Raw genomic sequence first — 24741 nt, 5'->3', positions numbered from 1 at the left:
AAATCTGTAATGTTGCACTTTTAATGAAATTAAATCTTTTGTGGATTGTGTATGTAATTTCGAATTTGTGTAATTTGGATCTATTATGAGTAATTACATTATGATGAGTATTATGAGTGAATTATGTTGTTAAATTGATGTAATCTAAATCAATTATGAGGGTATATAGATTACATATCATTGATAGCTTTGTTAGAAATATTAAATGTTGTTATGTTAGCATACCAACATCCAGCGTGAATTAACTCACGCTCATACCGAATATGACTTAACTCACACTTGTACCGAAAGTGACTTAACTCACGCGGTTCAACATGTCTTAAGTCACGCTGGATGTCACTAACTCACGCTTGAGTTACTTCTCGAAATTCGGGGTGAGAATGATCAATAGTGTCTTTAAAATCAGATGAGCCGGGCTTTCATATTGTAATAAGCCCAAACAAAAAATAACATCGAACCAAAACGACATCGTTGAGATCTTCATCTTCCATTTCCAAACAACGAGTATTCTCTCCTCCTCTCGTCATCCCTCTTCTAAACCCCGAACGAAGAGAACACGCATGAAGCTACGAACACTTCCTTCTTCTTCGGCACTATCACGTGTTCTATCACGTGCCCTATCCTCTTCAACCGCCACAACAAGCACACTACAGCAATGCGAATCAGCGTTTCCATCGAAGACGGTCACCGTTGCAAACTTCGAATCGTCGTTAGCTGAGCTCCGGCACCATGTCCGGTCGTCGGACTTCGTCGCCATCGACCTCGAGATGACCGGCGTTACAAGTTCTCCCTGGCGTGATTCATTCCAGTTTGATCGCTCCGATGTCCGGTATCTCAAGGTTAGAGACTCCGCCAGTAGGTTCGCCGTTGTTCAGTTCGGCGTTTGTCCTTTCCGATGGGATTCGTCTAACCAGTCCTTCGTCGCATATCCGTAAAACCTCTCTCTCTCTCTCTCTGAGAAATCGAAAATTAGCTTACTGCATTGTGATTACTATTTACGAATAATCAATTTATTAAACCAGTTTGTAATTGAATATCCTTTTGCGTTGAGGAAATTGTAGCGAAGTGAACTTAGATTGATAGTTATATAGATAGATTCGTTAGGGTGTTTGTGTTTGGTTGAACTTAATATTATTGGTGTTACTCTAAGTATAAGTGGAAAATTAAGGCATGTTTGGATAAACAGCTTAACTAACTGCTTATAGTATGAACGCTTATCATAGTGCTTTTGTTAAGTTATTTCTATAACAAAAGATAAAATTAAGTCAAAGTATTTTTGTATAAGCTGTAAGCTGTTTTCATAATTTATGGTGGAGAGCTTATAGACATGTATAAGTTAATCAAAGTAAGACCCTTAGTGGCGTGTTTGAAAATTGAAAATTTTCGCAATGTTGGATGTGTTCTAAAACCGTTCAAGTAATAGTGGAAATGTTTGCCAATAAAATTTGATTGTTGAATCATGATTAGTAGGCATTGCAATTTCATGATGGTTTGATAATGCCACATGTTTTTGTAGATGTATGTTTTTTTAGGTTTTTATGATTTTTTTTTAAGAATTTTATCAACATTATAAATAGATGAGAAACACTTGCAATACATTGTCTAACTCTCTTCTTGAACACTTTAGTAATTTATTGAGTGAAAATCATTGGTTCCACTACTTTGAGAATGAGTCCCATGTAAAAGTTACTGGACATGGACAAATTTCACCGAATAAAAAGAGAGGATGTTGGAAGGAGGTATCAAATAGTCTTACCAGTGCTCTTCTAAATGGAATACATATGCTGGTATGAATGGGGTTTCTAAGTAATACAAAGAGCCTTTCTTCCATTGTTATTAATGTTATCAGTTGGTTTAGACTTGGTAAATGTTAGGAAGTAATGGTACATTAGTACATTTGATCAGCACAATAGTTGTAAAAACTATAGCTTCTGGAAATGTTTTCATCTTATTCTTCTTTGTTTCCTTCATTTTCTTAATTCAAATGCAATGAATTGCCTGTTGCTGTTCTAATTTAGAAACTTGCTCTTTCTCAGGTACAATTTCTATGTTTTTCCACGTCAAGAGCTTTCTGGTTTTGGCCCATGTAATGAATTTCTCTGCCAGACTACTTCGATGGACTTCTTGGCTAAATACCAGTTTGATTTTAATGCATGCATATATGAAGGTTGCTTACTTTTCCTTTTATTTTGTGCTATTAGCTTTGGCATTAAGATTAGTAATTAGCTAACTAATAGAATAAAGGAGTTTGTGCACCACTATCTGCTGTAAAAGGTCCTGGCCATGGTAACTGGCATAGCCTGCTTACTTTTTTATTTCTTTTATTTTATACATGGAAAAAAGGAGTTTGTGCACCACTATCTGCTGTAAAAGGTCCTGGCCATGGTAACTGGCATAGCCTGCTTACTTTTTTATTTCTTTTATTTTATACATGGAAAAACTAAAATGTGGATTCTACACATATGGGTCTATAACTTTGATGCCTGAGTGGTTCATGATAAAACCGATGTAATGGTTATATGCAAACCTGAAAGGCTCCAGATACATGACTCTTAGATCATAGGGAATTTGAATAGGCATTTGGTTTTACATATAATTCCATTATGACTAAAATGATTTCTTTAGTTTGAGAGTTTGCACCCTTGGATAATGTCAGGAATATCTTATTTATCCAGAGAACAAGAAAGGGAAGCAATAAGGAGTTGGAATTCAACACATGATAGTGAGTGTTCAGACATTTCTAAATTAAATGATGTTAGGGGGGGCATACCTTCTGTCAGCATGGCAGACATTTTATTCACTGCACGAATAAGAGATAAGTTCAGTGAATGGCGTGATGGGTTATTACAGGAGCAAAGTCGGTCAGACCAAATTCAAGGATCTCGAAAAGACTCAAAACAACAATTTCAATTGATTTTCTTTAAGACACATCCAGCTCTCAAGCTGGATGGATTCACCTCACGTCAGCTTAAGTTGATTCAGTTGGTAATGTTGTTTTAACTTGTCTCTATCTACTGTTCATATGTTCACGATTTGTCTTTTCTCTCATATTGGTATTTTGAATTCATCATCTATTCACTTCTTTTGGTTAAAATTATTGTAGTATTGTGCATGTACTAAGGTTTTACACTGGCTAAGCTTTGCTGATTATAAGTTTGAAATTTCAGGTCATCAAAAAGCACTTCAAAGATCTTTCTTATATCAATGTGAACGAGGTTTCTGGTTCCCAACAAATAGTTGTGTATACAGACTCGGAGGATGAACTAAACTTACTTTTGGTAATTAACTTTTAATATTATGTTTTTTTTTGCTCTATAATTTTTGATGTGTCTCTACATTGGCATTGATTTTTGGTTTAGAATCTTGAGATGGCTAAGGACATCTACAAATCATGCATAACTCTAGTTTTTGTTATAAATGGCCACAAATAAATATTAAAAGATGATGCCTTTATTATACTCTATTAGCATAGGCATCCCATGTGTAATATAGGCTGAACACAGTGGTGCTGAGAGACGAGAAAGTTAAAATTAAGTGGTGAACCAAGTTTATTGATGTTACAGCATCGTATTGGGTTCCTAATAAATGTTCTTTAATCTCTTGTAGAAGGAGGTAAAAGAGGAGAATCACAGGGCAAAAGAGGTGAAGATCCAAGCTGCAGTTGGATTTCGCCATGTTATTGATCTCCTTTCATCAGAACAGAAGTTGATAGTTGGTCATAACTGTTTTCTAGGTATCAATGACATTCTTAATACTTAACAGGCTACATTATTTTGTAAGACAGTAAGATAATATTATATAATTCCATGATACAGATATTGCTCATGTCTACAGCAAATTTATTGGTCCTCTTCCTGGGACTCCAGAAAAGTTTGTTGCCTCTGTTAACAAGTGCTTTCCACACATTGTTGACACCAAAATACTCATGAACACTAATTCTATGCTTCAAGAAAGAATGAAAAAGTCCAGAAAATCACTTGCCTCTGCATTTTCTATGTTTTGTCCACAAATTGCTGCTGGCTCCAAAAGCACCGAGCTAGTTACACCATCCCAAGTGAAAGTAACCGTTGAAGTCGATGATTCAAGGTTTGTCTATGTATAATTTTGAAGTTTCTGACGTAAGAGTTATGTTTCAACTAGTAGTTTTTGATTTTTCAACTATTTTCATACATGTTACAATTGTTTCCTTCATTTTTATAACTCTTTCATTGTTTTTCTTTCTTGATATCGTACCCCAGTAATACAAAGGTTATATCGATGCATTATTCACTTTCACTACTCTTATTTCTTTTTTTAGCTTGATTGCACTTTTGGCCCCTTTAGTTTCTCAAATCAATTGTGTGATTTTGACTCCCCCGTAGTTTCAAATGAGCAATTTTCCCCTTTTTGATCTCATAACCCCCCATTCAGATTTTGATTTAATTAGCTGACGTGTCATATTAAGGACCCATGTTTCGTTTCTAATTCTTTTGGCCAAAGTGGATATTTGAAACAATATTATTATAAAAAGGTAATATAATCATACACGTCACGTGACTTGTTTTTACAAAAACAATAAAAAAACATAAAATTAAATTAAAAATACATATAGTTGGGAAAAACATTTCACCCTGATTCTGAAAATGTGAAGAATACAAATTAGAGGAGAAACTGGACGAGGAATAGGGAGAAACACTGAGACGACGAATCAGAGGAGAAACATGGAGATGAAGACCAAGTCGGTGACGGTGAAGGTGATAACAGTGATGACGAAGGTATTAACGGCGATGGAAGGTGAGTTGAGGTCGACAGGGCATGGAGAATATGGCGACAGTTGATGGAGGAAGGCGATAGGGAGGGAAAGTCATAGGGATTCCTGACAATTCATTGTTTTTCAACTCACCCTCATCTTCAATTTGTCTTCAATTCTTTTCTCCATCATTCATCGACATTTTTAAAGCTTCTGTCGTCGTTAATACCCAACATGTCGTCGTTAACACCTGTTGCAGTGAACATCTTTGCCAGCTTTGTATGTGCCGTCGTCATATTCGTTTTCCTCCCTTGCCATCTTCATTTGCATTTTTCGTCTCAAATGCGATAGTTTACGTATTCATCTTCCTATTTTCGCATTCCTTGTACATTTTTTCTTTTTATTGTTTTGGTTGTTTTATAAAAAACAGTCACGGTGTTTAATTATTATTACTTCCTTTTATAATATTTTTTCAAATATTCACTTTGGCCAATACATGGGGGCTATGAAATTAGAAAGGGGATAAATAGAGGAGCCAAAATTGCTAATGTGTAACTAAGGGGGCTAAAATCACACAATTAGAAAATGAGAGGGGCTAAAAGTGCAATTAAGCCTCTCTGTTTTTTTTAACAGTAAAAGCAAATTCTTTCATTAGAAAAAGTGAAAAGGATTACAACATGGTTGTAGCAAATGTGTTTAGGTAGTATCCATCCACTTAAAAGAGAAACTCTAACACTAGAGCCTAACCAGTCATGACTCACGAGTAACAATACACATAGAGTCACCAAGAGCCAATTTGGCACGACTAAACCAACATATAAACCCAACTGTCAGCTTTAACACATTCTTCCGTCCATGATCATTGACTACGAAGACAAGGGAAACCACAATCTTTCTAAAGTTCTATCTATCCGGTTAGGGATAAAATTTTTTGCTACTGTAGACATGTTTTGACTTTAAGTGTGCTCATGTGTAAAATTTAGAGGGTTCATAGAAGATTTCTAACTAACTTTTCTTATCAACTTCTGATTCTCATTGAATGAATAGAAACAGTTACAAGCAGCTTTATATAGAAGATGAAGGTTACCTGCTATAGCAGCTTAACCTGTTACAAAACAGACATGTGTCCGTCACTTGACAGCTATTCATAACTGTTAAGTGCCAGCTGTACATAGCTGAAACACACTATAACTAAGCTAGGCCAACTACATCTCTTATATCAGAAATGTCAAAATTGATCCCTTGATTGGAAGATAGTTGAAACTTGGGATGGTTGTAGAAATTGGTGTCAGCACCAAAGTAGTCCTGTCCACACCATGTTATCCAAAATAGCCCATCTTCGATAGGACATTTCAACAAACGAACGGTGTGCAATTTCCCCCCTAAAAACTTGAAGGCCATTCTACACAATGGTTGTCACAGATGATACCTGCATAAACAACAAATGTGACAGAGTTTTGTACCTATGTCTGACGGCTTTTAAGAAGGCCGTTCGAGTCTGAGATTCAACGGTGGACGGGCAAACACGGCTTGCTTCAAAATGTAGGGGGATTGATGATCCATATGTCCCTTCCATGTGAACCTCTGGTGGGGGAGCTCTGTCAAGCCGGAGACCATTGCGGATGGGAGTGCAATTGCGAGGGGGATGATGTGCATATGCGGCGTTTGTGAAAGAATGGTTTCCGAACATGGGTGAAGTAGACCATGAAAGAGGGACCATGGGAAGATGGGTTGATGGAGGAGTGAGGTATGGTGGTGAAATAGTAGCGTGAACACATCTTTGAAGATGCAGGGAACTGGAGAGGCACCAGCAGCCTCGCTCCCATTGATGGGGGTGAAAACCACCACAAGGGAGGGGGAAAATTTCCTGAAAACAGTGGTTTTTTGAGAAACATTCCTACTCTTTTATTGCAAATAAAAAAAACTGTACAATGGCAGATATCATTTTTATTCTTGCACACCATTTTTCTGTCTACATAATTTGCATATAGCTTGAGGTGATTTCTTTAGAATTTAGACAGAAAATTTTAAATAATTAGTGTCTTGTTTGTCCTGTTATATTAATTTTCCTTCCGTTTCCGTGTTATCTAAGCTGCCTCTTTTTATTGTTCCTTTAATACCAACAAAAAATGTGTGTTTACAGATCGTCTAGCTGGAATCCTGGAGGCAAGCATGAGGCAGGATATGATGCTTTCATGACTGGATGTATCTTTGCCCAGTTATGCAGTGATTTAGGAGTTGATTTTAAACTCCATGAATCTTCAAAACAATTAGCTTTCAATGAGAAACTACAGAAGTACATTAATCATCTATATCTTAGTTATTTGCACGGGGATATTATAGATCTAAATACCGGTTATACGGTTGAAAATTCTTCACCAAGCTATAACCTCAAGAGACGGTACCAACAAATTTTGTTTGAGAACATTGTTATTATCTGGGGATTTCCTTCTAACCTGAAGGCAAGTGAAGTACGAGAGTGTTTATCTAAAGTTTTCGGTTTAACTTCTGTAGTTTCTGTCTACCACTTGGATGCAACAGCAGTGTTCGTTCAGTTTAACAAGACTCAATTAGTTTCCGACTTTCTTTTGTTGAAGGAAAGCTTAGAGAGAAGTAATGGTCCAATCTCGGTTTTGCATCCGCTGGGAAAACTTTTGGAAGGTGGAAATACATGTGCTGCTAATTATGATGCTTATAAAGAAATTTGTGGTTCACCCTTATCAGAAACTCTGTTTGCTGATCAGGCAAAGGCAGTTGGCATGAAGTGGAAAACCAAATTGGTTGAATACAAGGAATCGTTGAGGAGTGGCGAACATGAAAATCCAACTATAGAAGAGAATGTAAATGATGCAGCTATGAGTTTGTAGAAAATATCAAGCCAAACACAATTGATCAGTTAAGAAATGTTCAATCTCGTAGGCAAGCCGCCCATTCCTGTGGCGCAGAAGCCAACTTGTGATTTTTGGCTAATTATGTGTACACCATCAGGATGCACCGTTCAATTTGTTTCTAGTGTAGTATTAACCAAATTTAAAAGAACAAATCTTTTGCTCTACGACTATAAAGAAGTCGCCCCTTTTGATTTGGTTAAAATTAGGTGTAGTATCTTTTGTGATGAGTTCAATTCAGCTGTACTAATGGGCGCGGGTTTAGCAGGAGAGGTTAATCTTCCTACAAAGTGGCATACCAAAGTTTGAATCATGGCAGGTAGAGCTACCCACATATAGTGAGTAACGTCCGAAGAGAAAATAATATTCAGCTGTAACAAATACATCAGTTGGTAAGAGACAAACCACAACATCTGAGAATTATAGGTAATATGATCATTTGTTGTTATTGATCAAAGTTCTTAGTAGGATACTTCTCGTGATGTATTATATAATCAGAATTCTTAGACTTGAAAGGAAAAAGATTATTGTTTTGCATAATAGTTTCATGAAGTCAGTATATACACATTCTCTGTTTAACTATTTGTGATGAAGACACAGTCAATTAATCTGTTAAGCATTTTCTATTAGCTGCATAAATCGTTTGCTTAGAGTAAGATAGATGAACTGGATTTTCACTCAAAATAAAAAGATGAATGAACTGAATTGGGAACTTTACTTTTTTCACTTTCCGCTGTATGAAATTTGAAATATTCAAGTTATGAATTGTTGTTAGACATTAGGAATAAAACATCTTCAATCTTCATTGTTAACAATTAAATTAACAAATACTCTGGAAATTAGTTATTTTATAACAGATTATAACTTTTATTGATTCTCATTCTTTTAGGGGATGAGTAACTCATTTAGTTACATTAAGGGATTAAAAGAGTAAAACGTTTAAAGTTCTTGAAAAAAAAAAATACTAACATAACAATTAAAATACCAACCTTTGTCATTAAAAAAAAATTACAATTTGAATCCCAAGAAATACCAACATAACAAATGAAATACAAAATTTGTCATAAAAAAGAATATCACAACTTTGTATTAAAAATTGATTAATTTAATTATTAAAATGATGACCTTTTATTCCTAATCAATAAAATAAAATTCATAACTTTAACTACTTAAGATTTCAAAAATAAAACTTCACACAACAGATAGTTGTTGTATAGTGAAAAAGTAACATAGTTTCTGATCAGTTCATACATTTTTTATTTTGAAAATCGAGTTCATCCATCTAAAAAATGTATGTTTGGTATCACGGCAAATATGTCAGAATCACGATAATTCATCGTGATTTTGCAAAAATTATAAAGTGTAATTTTTTAAAAATCACGGTATGTTACCGTGATTCTTACATTTCCACTGTGATATCACACATAGACGAAAACGATTTGTGGAGCTAATAAAAAATGTTAAGAACATTAATTAACGGTGGTTTTATCACAAATAATTAAATGGATTGACAGCCATGAGCTATATAGCTGAAGGGTATTGCTAACTAGTGTCTTCAGAATATTGAATAAAGATTCTAAAAATTGAAATTTTGTTTAGAAAATATAAAATGTTACTTTTGACTTTTACACAACTTTTCTAGCTTGTTTTAAATGCTTCACCAGTGCGCTTGAGACACTGATTAGCATATCCATATTTGAAACAAGGAGCAGTGACAGGTGTGCATGTCGAAAACGTGTCATGGAAAATCTTCCCTTCTCTTCTCTGATGTCAGAATTCACCTATTGCTCTCAGAAGTAGTACATGCATTGTTAGCAGGTTGTTACCACTTGTTACTAATTGTCATTCACATGCATAGTTCATGAAATCTTTGCCTTGGAAGATGATTTTAGCGTAGGCAGTTGTAGGGAGCAGAAACGCAGAAATTAAAAGTATGTCTATCTCCATTTGCATGCGTAGCAGAAGCATACTTCCAATTGCCACAAAACTTCTGTGAGTTTCACATGCATTTGCTGCTATAGGTTATAAGCATACTAGTTGACTGAGTTAAAAAACGGTCATATCTTCTAAGGTGCATTATTCTAAAGAATTTCTTTGCATTATTGTGCAAATCCCTAAAGTTACAACAAATTCTTCTTGGTGGTGCCAAACCAAAGTACTAATTTATTAAAACTTCGCTGAGGCTAAAGAAATGAGTAGAGGAACATCAGAACGAAGTTTGTGACAGAGGGAATTATTTATGGACTAGAAAATATAACATTTTTATTTATATAAGATAAGATAAGATTTTATATTAAAAGAAGATTAGGATAGACTTTATCGGATCTATATTGGCATAGAAACCGATGGTATACTGACATATTTTAAGGTTATGTTTTAATCAAATAATGGCTAATAAAACATCAATATAATTATCCTCGCGAACTTTTGTCAAAAAAAAATAAAAAATATCCTTGCGAACTTGAATAAATTCATAGGATATTACATATTTTATACAGGGGGTTCAAACCCTAGACATCTCGCTTTTTCAAATTTAAAATATGGATCACTTAACTATTAAGTCAAGAGTTTAATCCATGGTTAATGCATATGAAAAACATTTGTACGAAGAGGTCAACACCTCAAATGAATCTCAGTTATATCTAAAAATTAGTCTATGCAATTGCATGCGAAGATATTTTAGTCTAGATTAGCCAATCTAAAAAGCTTACTGTGTAAAAATATATAATATTCCAAAATAGTTGTATTTTCCTAAGCAACAATGATATTTGTATATTTTCTTTAAAAACAAATAATATTTATTCATGGTTGTGAGTACGAAATAACCATGCATACTAATGGGACAAAATCGTGAAATCACTTAATAGATTTTTTTGATATTAAAACTGTTGTTATGTATCTAGAGTCTAGACACATACATTTACTTTAATTTGTTGCCACAATGATATTATTGATTAGAGTTTATCGAGTACAATATCATTATCAACTTTAATTTGACATTAACTTCTTAGGCACCTGTTTCTGTTTCTCCCTCAAACGCACTTTCAACACCAAACAATAAAAAAATATCTTCTCTTACGTCAAGTGTCGTAAAGTATATTTTATGTGTCTTATAATTAACGTGTGTTTTACGACGCTGACACAAAGCTAAACACAACATTACTGTATATTTTTAATTTAGATCCTGTAGTGTGACGATACAGATAGAAATATTTTGTACACTTTTTATTATCATGGTCAAATATTTTGTAAGGAATTTCATGGTGGTCAAATTTTAGGTCCAATTTTATTTACATTTTGCTCGATTTTCGAATTATTAAGATCTATTATTTAAGAATCGAATGATCAACACTTAAAAAATACGTTAATATATATTCGATTCTCCTCTATATCAATTTTAGTAGGTTAATTTAACTTCTTACAAAATAATTATAGTAAGTAACTAATCGGATCCATTAAATAATGTAATGAACATATAAATACTCCCTCCATAGGTTATATGGAAATTTAAGTTTTTTTTTTTATACCAAAATTTTGATTATTTTAGAAATCCAAGACACAATAAAGTATGTTTTTTCCTTTGTATTTATTATAAAAATTAAATTAAAATAAATAATAAACAGATTGTATTTTACTAAATAAATTATCATAAACGAATCTTTACTAGTCTAAATTTAATGTTTTATTATAGTTTGCGCAAATATTGAAATACAAAATATTGGGAAGAAGATCAGCCGAGTTGGGTTTATAATGGAAGAGTTTAGTCTAACGTGACTGTTGTGAATTCATTAAAAAATCACATCAATATAACTTGGTGTGTGGAGCAAATTAACCAAACAACCATAATAGCATTGGTGACGGTTATAAACAAAAGCAAAACTAGAAAACAACGGGAGAAAAGAGAAAGAGCATAAGCAAATTTATTTACCCAGTTTGGTCCAATACTGACCTACTATGGAGGAGAGAGCAACTCTTCGCTCCACTATAATTTTTGAGTAACTTTACAAAAGATTCCAAACGGTTACAAGAATAAGTATTCAAACCTAATTCTACCCAAATTCCCGAATCTTTTCCCGTGACCAAAGAGACTTAAGCCTAATAGTATTTATTCAAGGTAAATCAACGGTGATGATTCAATCCCAACCTTAGTGTTTATTGTCAAGAGAAAAAACTCTACAAACCCTAGTTTTGTTGTTGGCTTCTAAACCCGTTTTTCTACTCTCTACTTTTCATCTGATACAAGATAAGATCTGTATTTATAGAAAAATATAACCTTAAAATTAGGAGTCAAAAATACGTTTCTATTTTTCGCCTCACAATATAATGGCACGATTTTTTCAGAGATTTGCTCCAGAAATTCTTCAACAATCATAGCACAATTCATCTAGTCGTGACACGATTTCTTCAATACTTAATTTCAAATTAACTTTCACAATGACGAACCAAAATTTAAATCTAACCGGAAGAAGCGCTCATAATTTGTGTTTGAAGAGTCTCAAACATGATTAAACATGTGAGAATAAAAAGAAAAAAGATTGGGACTAAAAAAGTAATAATTAATTAAAGTGCTTATCCAAATACGCGTTTATCTAAAGGATAAATGCAAATGGCAATTGAGCCTTGTCTACAAGCATAGACAAGAATTGAAAATGGTGACAGTGAAGAGTTTCCATTCAAAATGGGAAAAACATATAATATAGAAACTGCCAAAAAATAGTGACAATCACCCACTCAACAAATTTAACTTGAAGAGGACCACTTTACATACTAACCTCCTAAATTGATGTTTGGTTTTAATTTTGGATGGGCAAATTGATTTCCCAAGGGTAAAATTTATTTTAATATATTTGGATTTTTTTTTTTAAATAGTTAGTGGTTAGAACTCACACATTGGGGTATCAGGGGTTCTAACTGCGGCCCCTGCAAGTAATATACAATATCTCCATTAACTGAACTAAATTCACGGGGATATATTTGGATGTAACAACGTTAAGATTTGTATCTTTTGACTCTAAATATGATTTTTTAGACTAAAATTTATTGTTCAACTCAAGTTTACGAGAATTGATATAAACATAAATCAATCAATTTCAACTCACATATAACTAAATTAATTTTACAAAATCAATCCATCCAAAATTAATTTTTGCCACTTTAGAACCAATACATACTTAACTGATTCAAGAACATTTGAATGAGATGGTAAGAGATTTTTTTCAACTTATTCAAATATCATTGTTTCGAATTCAACTATGAGAATACAATAATGTTGAATTCTCCTACGAGGCTCGAGGAATCAGTTGCACCGGTCAAAAAATAATACTCTCTCCGTTTTAAAATACATGTCGCAATTTTACAACGTGTACTTTTCATATAATTTACATTGACCTTATTTTTTAACTAATATATAAATAAAAATGTTAACATGTAAGATGTTTGATTTGTCTCAATTAATATTTTTAAAATATCAAATTTTAATTTTTTATTATGTTCGATTAAAAATATTAATGGTCAAAGTTGTATATTAGTATGTGTGTAGTGGTTGACTGCGATATATATTTTGAAACGTAGTGAGAGTGCACACTTAAGCTGTGAACCATTCAATGAAGTTGATGCGTCTATATTAACCGCTTCTAGTGTGCTCTCTATTCCTATTCCAATTTGGATAGAGTTTTTATTTCATACGTTTTTGTCTCCGTTCTTTATTCTTTCAACTTCTTCTCCTTTTCCTCATTATATTTCTCCACCTTTTTATAAGACCTTATTTCGTGGTTCATTCTCCTCAACCAGAATATTTTGTCCTTTTTTTCATGATTTTATTCATGCAAGCTTTTCACAGAAAGAAAGAAAGAAACGAAATAGGATGTGGCTGATTTTTTGGTGAAGAGAAATGAATACGCAGGTGAGTTTATTGTTATTCATTTCCTTAAATTTGATCTTTGATTTTACATGGGTAATTATATATGTAGTATACCAATTGCTACTCTCATAAATAAATCCTTATTTAGAGATTCATATGCATGTTTATTATCGATCTGTTTAAAGGTTGGATCAAGAAAGGAGATTTTCAAATACAGTTGAGATAAACATCAGCACCTATGAATGCTTTTAATTTAAAGAATCTTACAACTCTAAGTCGTTTGGACCACTTCAGATATTATTAACGTACAGAATCCAATGGAACTCTCTAATTTTGAATCATTTTCTGCATGCTAATTTAAATTTGAATTTTTTTTAAGGGTTTTAAATTTGAAATTTAGTAACCGGATATTCTCATTCTCATACTAAACAAACTCATATTTGCAGGTGATTTGATAAAATATTGAATATGTAGAAGAATGCATGGCAAGAAGGGTTTTGTTGGTTGGTATAGTTGAGGAAATATGTGATGAGACATTTCATGTTGACAGAAGAGAGAGAGCACAACCCGGGAATGGTTGTAAAGAGAGTCTTTGCCTTTGTTGGGAGTGTGCTCTCCCTTCTTCTGTCATCATCACATCACTCACACTATACTTTCCATCTTTGGCTATATATGAGACATTTGCACGATTATCTCATACCAATCAAGGTAATCTCACCCTTTTTTATACTTCATATTCATTGTTTCTATCTGTCCTATTTTTTTTTTTTTTTTTTTGTCTCAGATAAAATGATAAACTATTGAAATTAAACTCACACAAAATTGTGAGGTTACGGGTTTAAACCCGAATCATGACATTCGACGTTACAATTTTGATATTTGTCAATTGAGTTAGAACTTATAGACTGTCCTTTTTTTCTATCATATTTTTTTTTTGTCAAGTAGCTATAGCTCACACATATAAATGTGAAGAAGTAGAGTGTCCGGGGTTCGAACCCCAACCTCTGCATATAATATGTAATATCCCTACTAATTAAACTAAGCTCACGGGAATTTTTTTTTCTTTCTTTCTATCATATGGTATATAGTATTGCCATCTTTCAATTATGATATATTTTGTTTTGATTGAGTGTAGGGACGCCCTATATTAAGAGTCCTAATTAATGACAATCAAACCTACAATATAAAGGAAACACTTTTTTTAAAGCAGGAGAAACAAAGTGGGATGATACATAAAAGGCCATTGAATAGTATTTGCCACTTAATTGAACAATTTTTTTTTTGGTTTGTTTGATAACAATAACGAAAATTAAGCAAATTTAAATCGTATGAGTTTTATTAGACAACTGTCATGAATTATGGATTTGACTTTTACCGTTGAATCTTGAATTATTGACTTGACTTTGATGGTTGAGTCTTGTTGTCGAATTATTAGAGAACTATTAAATTATTCTTGCCCTAATTCTTTAGTGACTGAATCATTGATTCTAAAAAAAATCATAATTCACAAGTGAGTTTAAGATCAATATTAAGCATGGATGAACAAAAATTCATAATTAGTTTCAAGAGTTTGGATTTATTCCTATGCTACAAAGACGAGAATTCCTTAATTCAAGTGTTCGTAAATTCAACTTATATTCCGCAATACGAACTGTAGTTCACATTAACGATGGTCAACTGATAAAAGCTTTAAGAATATAAATAAGGAAAATAATCCAACAAACTTTTTCAACATTCAACAATCAAACTTCAAGTCATAGAACAAAAGATGTTACCTAGATATACTCATCCCAAACAATTGAAGATTTAGCTACTCATGATATACAAGAGTTAATAGATTTGCACATAAAATCATGGTTGAATGATGTCAAGCGCCAGTTAAATTACCAAAAAACTCATTCTTGATGTGCAGTCACCATCTTCTTTGAGAAAATTAAGAACCCTAGTGTTTATTTATTTATTTATTTTTAACCTTTTTGGCTTTTATAGATGTCAAAAAAGTACTAACATATAATTGCAAACAATTGATGCATTGCGACCAACATAAGACATGGTACGCTGAAAATTTGAACTTCAACCCATGAAGGAGCAACGATATTTATTTTCATAGTTTACGATGTATTTTGATTTTGATGTTTTATCTGTTTCATTATCATTTCTTACTTTTAGTAAGATTTTAAGTTCTAAAATTAGCAATTTTTCAGTCATGCTTATATTCATTTTTTTTTGTATTTTTCTCTATTTTAATCTCTAATTCTAGCTAGTTTTTCAAGTTGTATTTGATTTAATTTTTTTCCTACACTATTCATCTGAAAAATACTAGATTTTAATAAGTTGCCCATTTTAGTTATTATTCAATCTTAGTGCTATGATACAAACTACTGATACCTGGTAATTCTTGTGATTTTTACTAATTTTCTTTTAATGTTTTAGTCTTCATTTAAATAATCCCAAATTTCATTATTTTTTTTGTCAAATCTAAATATATTATATTTCCCTCGGTGTACATAAAAATTATATATTCATCCATTAAATGTCACCCATCATATTTTCTAAAGTACAGTCTCTCTTATATTTTTGTAGAGTATTGATGTCCACATAACTTTCCATATATTCTTCACAAATCTTTATTTCTATATCATTTGGTAATTTAAGGTTCCGTAAACATTGTACAAACATTATAAATCTTTTATCAAAAATATTTATGAAAGCTCTACTAAGTCTTGATTCATGAAAAGGAGATATATTTTGTTCATGAGACCAGAAAAACATAATAATAATTAAGATGAAACTAACTGAACCAATGAAAGAAACAATAACGTGCAAATTACGATTACATATTAGTCAAAATTATAAAAGCAAACGCCATTGTCATAGAATTACCAAAAATGGTTTAACATCAATATTTACATCACACAAATGAATCAAAGAAACAACATCCCCAAGTCAAGACACTTTTGGATTAGAGTTAAGTTTATTTGTCAAAGTGGCGGATGTTGAACAACGAAGATCTATTTGGGAACAACTTGAACGTGCATGTTTTTAGGTGGCTTTTCCAGATCAAAGATTAGTTTACCACCGACCACTAACACATGTCTCGGAAAAATTTGAACCATTGGCCACCTAAGTACTTTTCATGACTTGCTCTCTCCGCGGTAATCAAGCGACACTTATACTTCCTTTGAGTTTGGTCATCGATGACTGTCACCGTTTTTCGCTTTCCTTTTAGAACCGTCCTTGATATCTCATTGGGGAAATGCTAAGTAGGAAACAAATTGCAATGTTAATTAGATATCATGTATAAAATGATTGTAGTATAATTTATTTTAAGGTGAAGATAATATACCATGACTTGCAGCTTGTCTTCCTTAGTCATCCATTCAACCACGTCCTTTTCAAAGTGTCGCTTATCTACAATTTCCATCTTTGGAATCACCTTAGCAAAGCCAGGTTTCACTGCTAAAATATGTTGAAACAGTGACGAATTTTAATGACGGATTTAATAAATCTGTCTCTAATTTCCTCGTCGCTGATCATTCGTGACGGAATTAAATTCGTTTATACTTTTTAATAAATCTTCATATAGTTTTAATTTATTTTCATATTCTAAAAGGTATTTTGAGGTCCTACCTATTTCATCATCATTTCCTATTTTAATATTATAATCTAATTTAATGTATAATATTTTTATTATATCTTTAGTGTTATTTATTATATCTATAAGTTCTAAGGTTATTATATTTTTAGTTCTGCTTATACTCATTTTCTAATTTCCTAATTTTCTTTTGTAAAATATTTATTTTATTCTCTAGTTCTAATTTTTCTCTTTGTATTTTATTTAAAATCTGTTGTAATTTTAGTTTTCTAGATTTCTCATCTGAAATCTTAGATTTTTCTAAGTTTTTCATTTTAGTTATTTTTGAATCTTTAGTGCTCTGATACCAAATAATTGATACCTAGATAATTCAGAAATTTTTGCGGAATTCTTTTAATAATTTTAGTCATCATCTAAATAATCCCATATCTCATTGTTTTCTACTAAAGCAAAATCTATTTGATTTTCCTCATAATATGTAGAAACTATATATTCGTCCATTAAAATATCATCCATCATATTTCCTAATGCATAATCTATCTCACTTTCGTAAAGTATTGCTTGTCCGCATATTTTACCATATTCTTCACAAATTTTTGACCTTATATCTTTCGGTAAATTAAGTTTCCATATACAATTTAATTTTTCATAAAAATCTTTTTCTTTATTTTCAATACTATCTTCGTAAGCTATATACCAATCTTTTAATCTTATATTTATTATTTTTTCTTTCTCATTAATACTAAATTCAACCATATTTATTTTATACTAAATTCTTTATTATTGATATTCTAGCTTATTCTAAATTATTCATATCCTATTTTTTAAATATGTGGTTAATTCTTTTACTTGATTAGATAATTTATCAATGTTATTTTCTTCAACTTTTTCTGGTTCGTGAAATCTAATTGGTCTAGGTATCCTTGTTCCTTTTAATTCTAAAATCTTTGGTCTATTTATAAAAGTTCCTAATTCTGTTATTTCATTTCTTTTTGGATAGTAAATTTTTCCTATATCTTCAAATAGACTAGGGACATCTATTCAATTATTATTTCTGAAAGTAATACTATGATGAGAATTCGTTAATGCATAATTAACGCAATAAGTAATAGAAAATATTTTATCTCCTGGTTTCATTAAATTTCCTCTTAAAAATTTATGCTCTAGAGTAAGTGCTTGATCTAGTCCACCGCTGCTTCCGTAGCTTTAGGTAGACTTAAGTAGGATTAGTGGTATATATATTTGTAGTAATAAGTAGATGATAGATAGTAATAAGTGGGTTGAATAAAATTAAGTAAGTAAAGGATGAATTTTATTGATGAAAATTGATTACAAGAAAAGCACTAAAGTGCCAACAACTAAATCCTAAAGGACTTAGTTAAGTTTCTTAGAGAAACTTTACAAACATAGAGCTTTCTACTACAGCTTGCACTACTATCGTTACAAGCCTTTATTTATAAGCCAAAAGACCCTACTACTATTCATACATAATTTTATGACACTATTTATTACTTGTCTCCACAACACTATTCATCATAGCACTATTCATCATAGCACTATTCATCCTAACACTATTCACCCTTACATAATTTTATGGCACTATTTATTACTTGTCTCCATGCATGAAGGCAACTACATTTTCAGCATGGCTTTTTCTCTTCTTCTTTTAGACACATGTCCGTGCACTTGGCACTTGCTTCAGTCCCTTCCTCATGCATGCACAACTCACAAGCATGATTAATGCTTCCTCTTATGCTTAAGCATAATTCTCTTAAGATTCTTGGCTTATAGTTTAATAACTCCTTGTTTAGTGAGTAGAATGGTACTTCAAAACTTGTTAGTAGTTGCATGTCTTTCTCATGGATTATTTTGCCACTTGTTTTTCTTGAGATTAACATATTGTTTGTTTTGCTAAGTACCTTAATATGAGAATTTTTAGTGATTGATTGACATTGGGAAAATATACTTGCTAATTGATTAGCAATAATCATATCAATCTGTTCTTCACTTAGTACTTCTTCCCTTGCTTCGTCCATTAATCGATATTGATGATTGTTGATTCCAACTTGAACAAAATGCATAGCCGGTTGATTAGTAGAGAAATCGGGATATGCTGAGTAAAACTTGATATAGATAGATCTTTCTCTTGCAATATTTCTTTTGTATGATTGGACTACATCCTTGAGAGTAACCGGGAACAAGCTAATTTCTTCAAAATTTGCACTTAGATAAATACATTGAACAAGTCCAAATTGGAACATGTTGAATGCTAATTGGTGAAGCTCTAGGAGTGATTACCACTTTAAGCCCAAAACCATTTATGCTTACCATATAAAAACAATTATTTTTTTCTTCATTCGTCCAATTTTTAAGCCTGTTAAAATTTTCTTGAAATTTTTCTTCTGAAAATTGTACTTGAAGTTCATGTTCTTTTCTGGAAATAATAGGAAGATCATCTAAGAAAAAAGGAATTCTTCCTAAGATTTTCATCGGAGCTCTTTCTGGTGCCTTACTTCTTGTTGTCTCGGAAAAAGTTCTTGGACCCAAATAAATTTTATTTCTTGATTTGTCTAATTCTTTATGATCCTTCAAAGCTTTCTCCGCTTCTTCTTTTGTTGCGTAGGCTCGGTGAGTGACTCCAGAGATCTTTTGACAGTGTGGGACTGCTTTGTACCAGTCATCGTAGATTCCTGGAAATGGTCCATTGAAGACCACATACCATTTCTTTGGTTCTCTTACAATAATTTCATCAATTGGACTCTTTCTTTTGATCTGTGATCTTATTAGTTCTATCTCATTTTCAATTAACTCTACTGCCTTGTTCTTTTATTTCTTAAAAAATTACGGTATATCAACAAGAAACAGGGTTAGATATGATAATAGGAAATAATTTTTTAAGATTATATGCACCTTTTTGCCAATACTTAGAGTATATTTCAATTAAGGCTCCATATATTAGAGGAAAACAATTAAAAGAAATGATTGATATCCCTGTAATTCATTCTACATAAACAACTTATTCAAAAAATCAATCAGAGTTACACAAGATAAAACGTGGTGAAATTATAAAATTAATTTGTAGAAAAATGCGCCATGTATTAGTAAATTTAGAACTAGGAAGAAGAATACCTGCACATATAGAGGAATTACTAGAGAAAGTTTGTAGTGAAGACCCACTAGATCCAAAATTTAATAAAAATATGGAATTAGTTGAACTAAGATTGAAAGATCCCTCAAAAGAAATTAAGTGTAAACCAATTATATACACAAAACAAGATAAAGTTGAATTTGCTGAAGATATTAAGCAAATGTGTGAAAAGGGACTAATAAAACCATAAAAAAGTAAACATTCCGCGCCTGCATTTTATGTTGAAAACCATAATGAAATAAAAAGAGGAAAAAGGAGGATGGTAATTAATTATAAACAAATAAATGATGCAATGGAAGGAGATGCATATTTTCTTCCAAGAAAGGATTTAATTATTGAAAGAGTTAGGAATATGAATTGGTTTAGCACCTTTGATTGTAAATCTGGATTTTATCGAATAAGACTAACTGAAGAATCTAAAGCTCTAACAGCCTTTAGTTGTCCCCAAGGTCAATATGAATGTAATGTACTTCCAATGGGAATGAAACTATCACCAGGTATTTTTCAACGAAGAATGGATACAATACTAAAAGAATATAAGGATTTTTGTCTAATTTATATTGATGATATATTAGTTTTTTCAAATAAAGATTTAGATGATCATTTTTAAAAGGTAGAATTAGTACTAAATGAATGTTTTGAGCATGGAGTAGTATTAAGCAAGAAAAAAGCTGTTGTAGCTCAGAATAAAATTAATTATTTAGGACAAGAAATAGAAAAATGAAAAATTTTAATGCAAAAGCATGTGTTAGAAAAACTTCAAAAATTTCCAGCTAAACTAAAAGATAAAAAGGAATTACAAAGGTTTTTAGGATTACTAACATACATTTCAAATGAAGGTTTTATAAATAATCTTGCAGCCGAAAGAAAGTTACTACAACAAAAACTTAAGAAGGATTCAATTTGGTCATGGACCAAAGATGATGAAGTACTTATTACTAAATTAAAGAATTTATGTCAGTAACTTCTTGAATTATATCATCCATCTGATGATGATTTAATTATTATTGAGACTGATGCATCTAACGAATATTGGGGAGGGGTTATGAAAGCAAAACCTCCTGGACAAAAGAAAGAATTATTATGCAGATACATGTCTGGAACTTTTTCAAACAGTGAAATTAATTATCCTACTCACGAAAAAGAAACATTAGCACTAATTCGAATGTTAGAAAAACATCGAATATATGTGCTTGACAAAGAATTTATTGTAAGAACCGATTCTACTTATGTTGCAGGATTCAAGAACATAAATCATAAAGGAACTTATAAACAAGGAAGACTTATTCGATGGGAGATGAAATTAGCCGAATATAATTACTCAATTTCTCACATCAAAGGAGAAAAGAACGTACTCGCAAACATTCTATCAAGAGAATGGAACGAAGCGAAGAATTGTTAATCCAACAACTTGGAATCAAAGAAGCACTAAAAGCTCACAAATTAAAAGAACAAGAATTAATTGGAAAGGAAGTAGAGTTAATTGAAAAAGAGATAGAACTAATAAGATCACAGATCAAAAGAAAGAGTCCAATTGATGAAATTATTGTAAGAGAACCAAAGAAATGGTTTTGGGCTTAAAGCGGTAATTTGGACTTGTTCAATGTATTTATCTAAGTGCAAATTTTGAAGAAATTAGCTTGTTCCCGGTTACTCTCAAGGATGTAGTCCAATCATACAAAAGAAATATTGCAAGAGAAAGATATATCTATATCAAGTTTTACTCAACATAACCCGATTTCTCTACTAATCAACCGGCTATGCATTTTGTTCAAGTTGGAATCAACAATCATCAATATCCATTAATGGACGAAGCAAGGGAAGAAGTACTAAGTGAAGAACAAATTGATATGATTATTGCTAATCAATTAGCAAGTATATTTTTCCAATGTCAATCAATCACTAAAAATTCTCATATTAAGGTACTTTGCAAAACAAAGAATATGTTAATCTCAAGAAAAACAAGTGGCAAAATAATCCATGAGAAAGACATGCAACTACTAACAAGTTTTGAAGTACCATTCTACTCACTAAACAAGAAATTATTAAACTATAAGCCAAGAATCTTAAGAGAATTATGCTTAAGCATAAGAGGAAGCATTAATCATGCTTGTGAGTTGTGCATGCATGAGGAAGGGACTGAAGCAAGTGCCAAGTGCACGGATATGTGTCTAGAAGAAGAAGAGAAAAAGTCATGCTGAAAACGTAGTTGTCTTCATGCATGGAGACAAGTAATAAATAGTGTCATAAAATTATGTAAGGGTGAATAGGTTTAGGGTGAATAGTGCTATGATGAATAGTGCTATGAATAGTGTTATGTATGAATAGTAGTAGGGCCTTTTGGCTTATAAATAAAGGCTTGTAACGATAGTAGTGCAAGCTGTAGTAGAAAGCTCTATGTTTGTAAAGTTTCTCTAAGAAACTTAACTAAGTCCTTTAGGATTTAGTTGTTGGCACTTTAGTGCTTTTCTTGTAATCAATTTTCATCAATAAAATTCATCCTTTACTTACTTAATTTTATTCAACCCACTTATTACTATCTATCATCTACTTATTACTGCAAATATATATACCACTAATTCTACTTAAGGCTACCTAAAGCAACGGAAGCAGCGGTGGACCGATCACTAATTCATGAAAATCATGAGCAGGTACATCTACATAACTTTGTTTAACTTAATTTAAGTTTTTTTTTTTTTTTTAATTTTAGCACTTATGTTTTATGTATTATTATCTAATATTAAGTTTAAATATTTTCATTTTAAGAACTAGTTAATATAATTATCTATTAATTATGGGTGATACAAAACATTTAAATATAACCGAAGAAGACGGAAATTATGAAGGAAGTATTTTAATTGATCCTACTTTATTTCAAAAGGAAGATCTAGACCTAACTAAGGATGCTAATATGAAAGGAAAAGAAAAAATTGGAGGAATAATGAAAAGATTTAACCAAAAAGAAAACATTAAATACTATGGAAAATTAATTAATGAGTCTCCTACAGATATTGCGGATGCTCAAGGACACACCTACATTAAGTTGTTAGATAAGAAGAAATTTATGGAATTAAAAAGAAACATAAAGAAAGAAGAACATAGGAATAGAATAGGATATATTCATATAGGAGCTATACAAGTATTAATTAAATCTACTTTTCAAGAAGGAATTAATTCTCCGTTAGAACTAATATTAAAAGATGATAGAATTACAGATTCAGTTGATAAAATACTAGGAGTTGTTGAAGGAAATCTAGCATACGTTAAATTAAAATTCGAAATACATCCTAATATAGGAATCCCATTAGACACTCAAAGACTAGATCAAGCACTTACTCTAGAGCATAAATTTTTAAGAGGAAATTTAATGAGACCAGGAGATAAAATATTTTCTATTACTTATTGCGTTAATTATGCATTAACGAATTCTCATCATAGTATTACTTTCAGAAATAATAATAGAATAGATGTCCCTAGTCTATTTGAAGACATAGGAAAAATTTACTATCCAAAAAGAAATGAAATAACAGAATTAGGAACTTTTATAAATAGATAAAAGATTTTAGAATTAAAAGGAACAAGGATACCTAGACCAATTAGATTTCACGAACCAGAAAAAGTTGAAGAAAATAACATTGATAAATTATCTAATCAAGTAAAAGAATTAACCACATATTTAAAAAATAGGATATGAATAATTTAGAATAAGCTAGAATATCAATAATAAAGAATTTAGTATAAAATAAATATGGCTGAATTTAGTATTAATGAGAAAGAAAAAAATAATAAATATAAGATTAAAAGATTGGTATATAGCTTACGAAGATAGTATTGAAAATAAAGAAAAAGATTTTTATGAAAAATTAAAATGTATATGAAAACTTAATTTACCGAAAGATATAAGGTCAAAAATTTGTGAAGAATATGGTAAAATATGCGGACAAGCAATACTTTTTGAAAGTGAGATAGATTATGCATTAGGAAATATGATGGATGATATTTTAATGGACGAATATATAGTTTCTACGTATTATGAGGGAAATCCAATAGATTTTGCTTTAGTAGAAAACAATGAGATATGGGATTATTTAGATGATGACTAAAATTATTAAAAGAATTCCGCAAAAATTTCTGAATTATCTAAGTATCAATTATTTGGTATCAGAGCACTAAAGATTCAAAAATAACTAAAATGGAAAACTTAGAAAAATCTAAGATTTCAGATGAGAAATCTAGAAAAGTAAAATTACAACAGATTTTAAATAGAATACAAAGAGAAAAATTAGAACTATAGAATAAAATAAATATTTTACAAAAGAAAATTAGGAAATTAGAAAATGAGTATAAGCAGAACTAAAAATATAATAACCTTAGAACTTATAGATATAATAAATAACACTAAAGATATAATAAAAATATTATACATTAAATTAGATTATAATATTAAAATAGGAAATGATGATGAAATAGGTAGGGCCTCAAAATACCTTTAAGAATATGAAAATAAATTAAAACTATATG

General features: G+C 31.3%; 1 protein-coding gene and 1 long non-coding RNA gene across 5 annotated transcripts; both read left to right on the top strand.

Annotated features, from left to right (window-relative positions):
* The first annotated feature begins 435 nt into the window (after positions 1 to 435).
* LOC25490728 (poly(A)-specific ribonuclease PARN) lies at positions 436 to 8243 on the top strand. 4 transcript variants are annotated; one of them, XM_024779673.2, is made up of 7 exons: positions 436 to 931; positions 2037 to 2167; positions 2657 to 2985; positions 3168 to 3278; positions 3607 to 3733; positions 3816 to 4086; positions 6873 to 8243. In XM_024779673.2, the coding sequence occupies exons 1-7, from the start codon at positions 561 to 563 to the stop codon at positions 7594 to 7596; spliced, it is 2064 nt and encodes a 687-aa protein (XP_024635441.1). In that variant the 5' UTR covers positions 436 to 560; the 3' UTR covers positions 7597 to 8243. The 4 variants fall into 4 exon arrangements, with proteins under 4 accessions (XP_024635441.1, XP_024635443.1, XP_013460062.2 ...); XM_024779675.2 differs by lacking the exon at positions 436 to 931 and having other exon boundaries at positions 2036 to 2167; positions 2676 to 2722; positions 2851 to 2985; XM_039831243.1 differs by lacking the exon at positions 436 to 931 and having other exon boundaries at positions 2103 to 2167; positions 2657 to 2722; positions 2851 to 2985.
* Positions 8244 to 13289: 5046 nt separating this feature from the next.
* LOC112420169 (uncharacterized) lies at positions 13290 to 19880 on the top strand. The gene is made up of 3 exons (XR_005645111.1): positions 13290 to 13519; positions 13924 to 14185; positions 19696 to 19880. It is a non-coding gene; the product is annotated as an uncharacterized lncRNA (long non-coding RNA).
* The last annotated feature ends 4861 nt before the right edge of the window (positions 19881 to 24741 follow it).

This window comes from Medicago truncatula, chromosome 3 (assembly GCF_003473485.1).
Source record: "Medicago truncatula cultivar Jemalong A17 chromosome 3, MtrunA17r5.0-ANR, whole genome shotgun sequence".
In the NCBI taxonomy this organism is placed as follows: domain Eukaryota; kingdom Viridiplantae; phylum Streptophyta; class Magnoliopsida; order Fabales; family Fabaceae; genus Medicago; species Medicago truncatula.
The sequence above is the reverse complement of the archived record's forward strand: the minus strand, read 5'-3'. Positions and strand labels throughout refer to the sequence as shown.

What these genes read in the sequence shown, in the direction of transcription:
- LOC25490728 (XM_024779673.2), top strand. Translation starts at nt 561, where the DNA reads ATGAAGCTACGAACACTTCCTTCTTCTTCGGCACTATCACGTGTTCTA. An exon ending in TAATGCATGCATATATGAAG is followed by an intron (nt 2,168 to 2,656) that starts GTTGCTTACTTT and finishes GGATAATGTCAG; the next exon opens with GAATATCTTATTTATCCAGA. An exon ending in ATGAACTAAACTTACTTTTG is followed by an intron (nt 3,279 to 3,606) that starts GTAATTAACTTT and finishes AATCTCTTGTAG; the next exon opens with AAGGAGGTAAAAGAGGAGAA.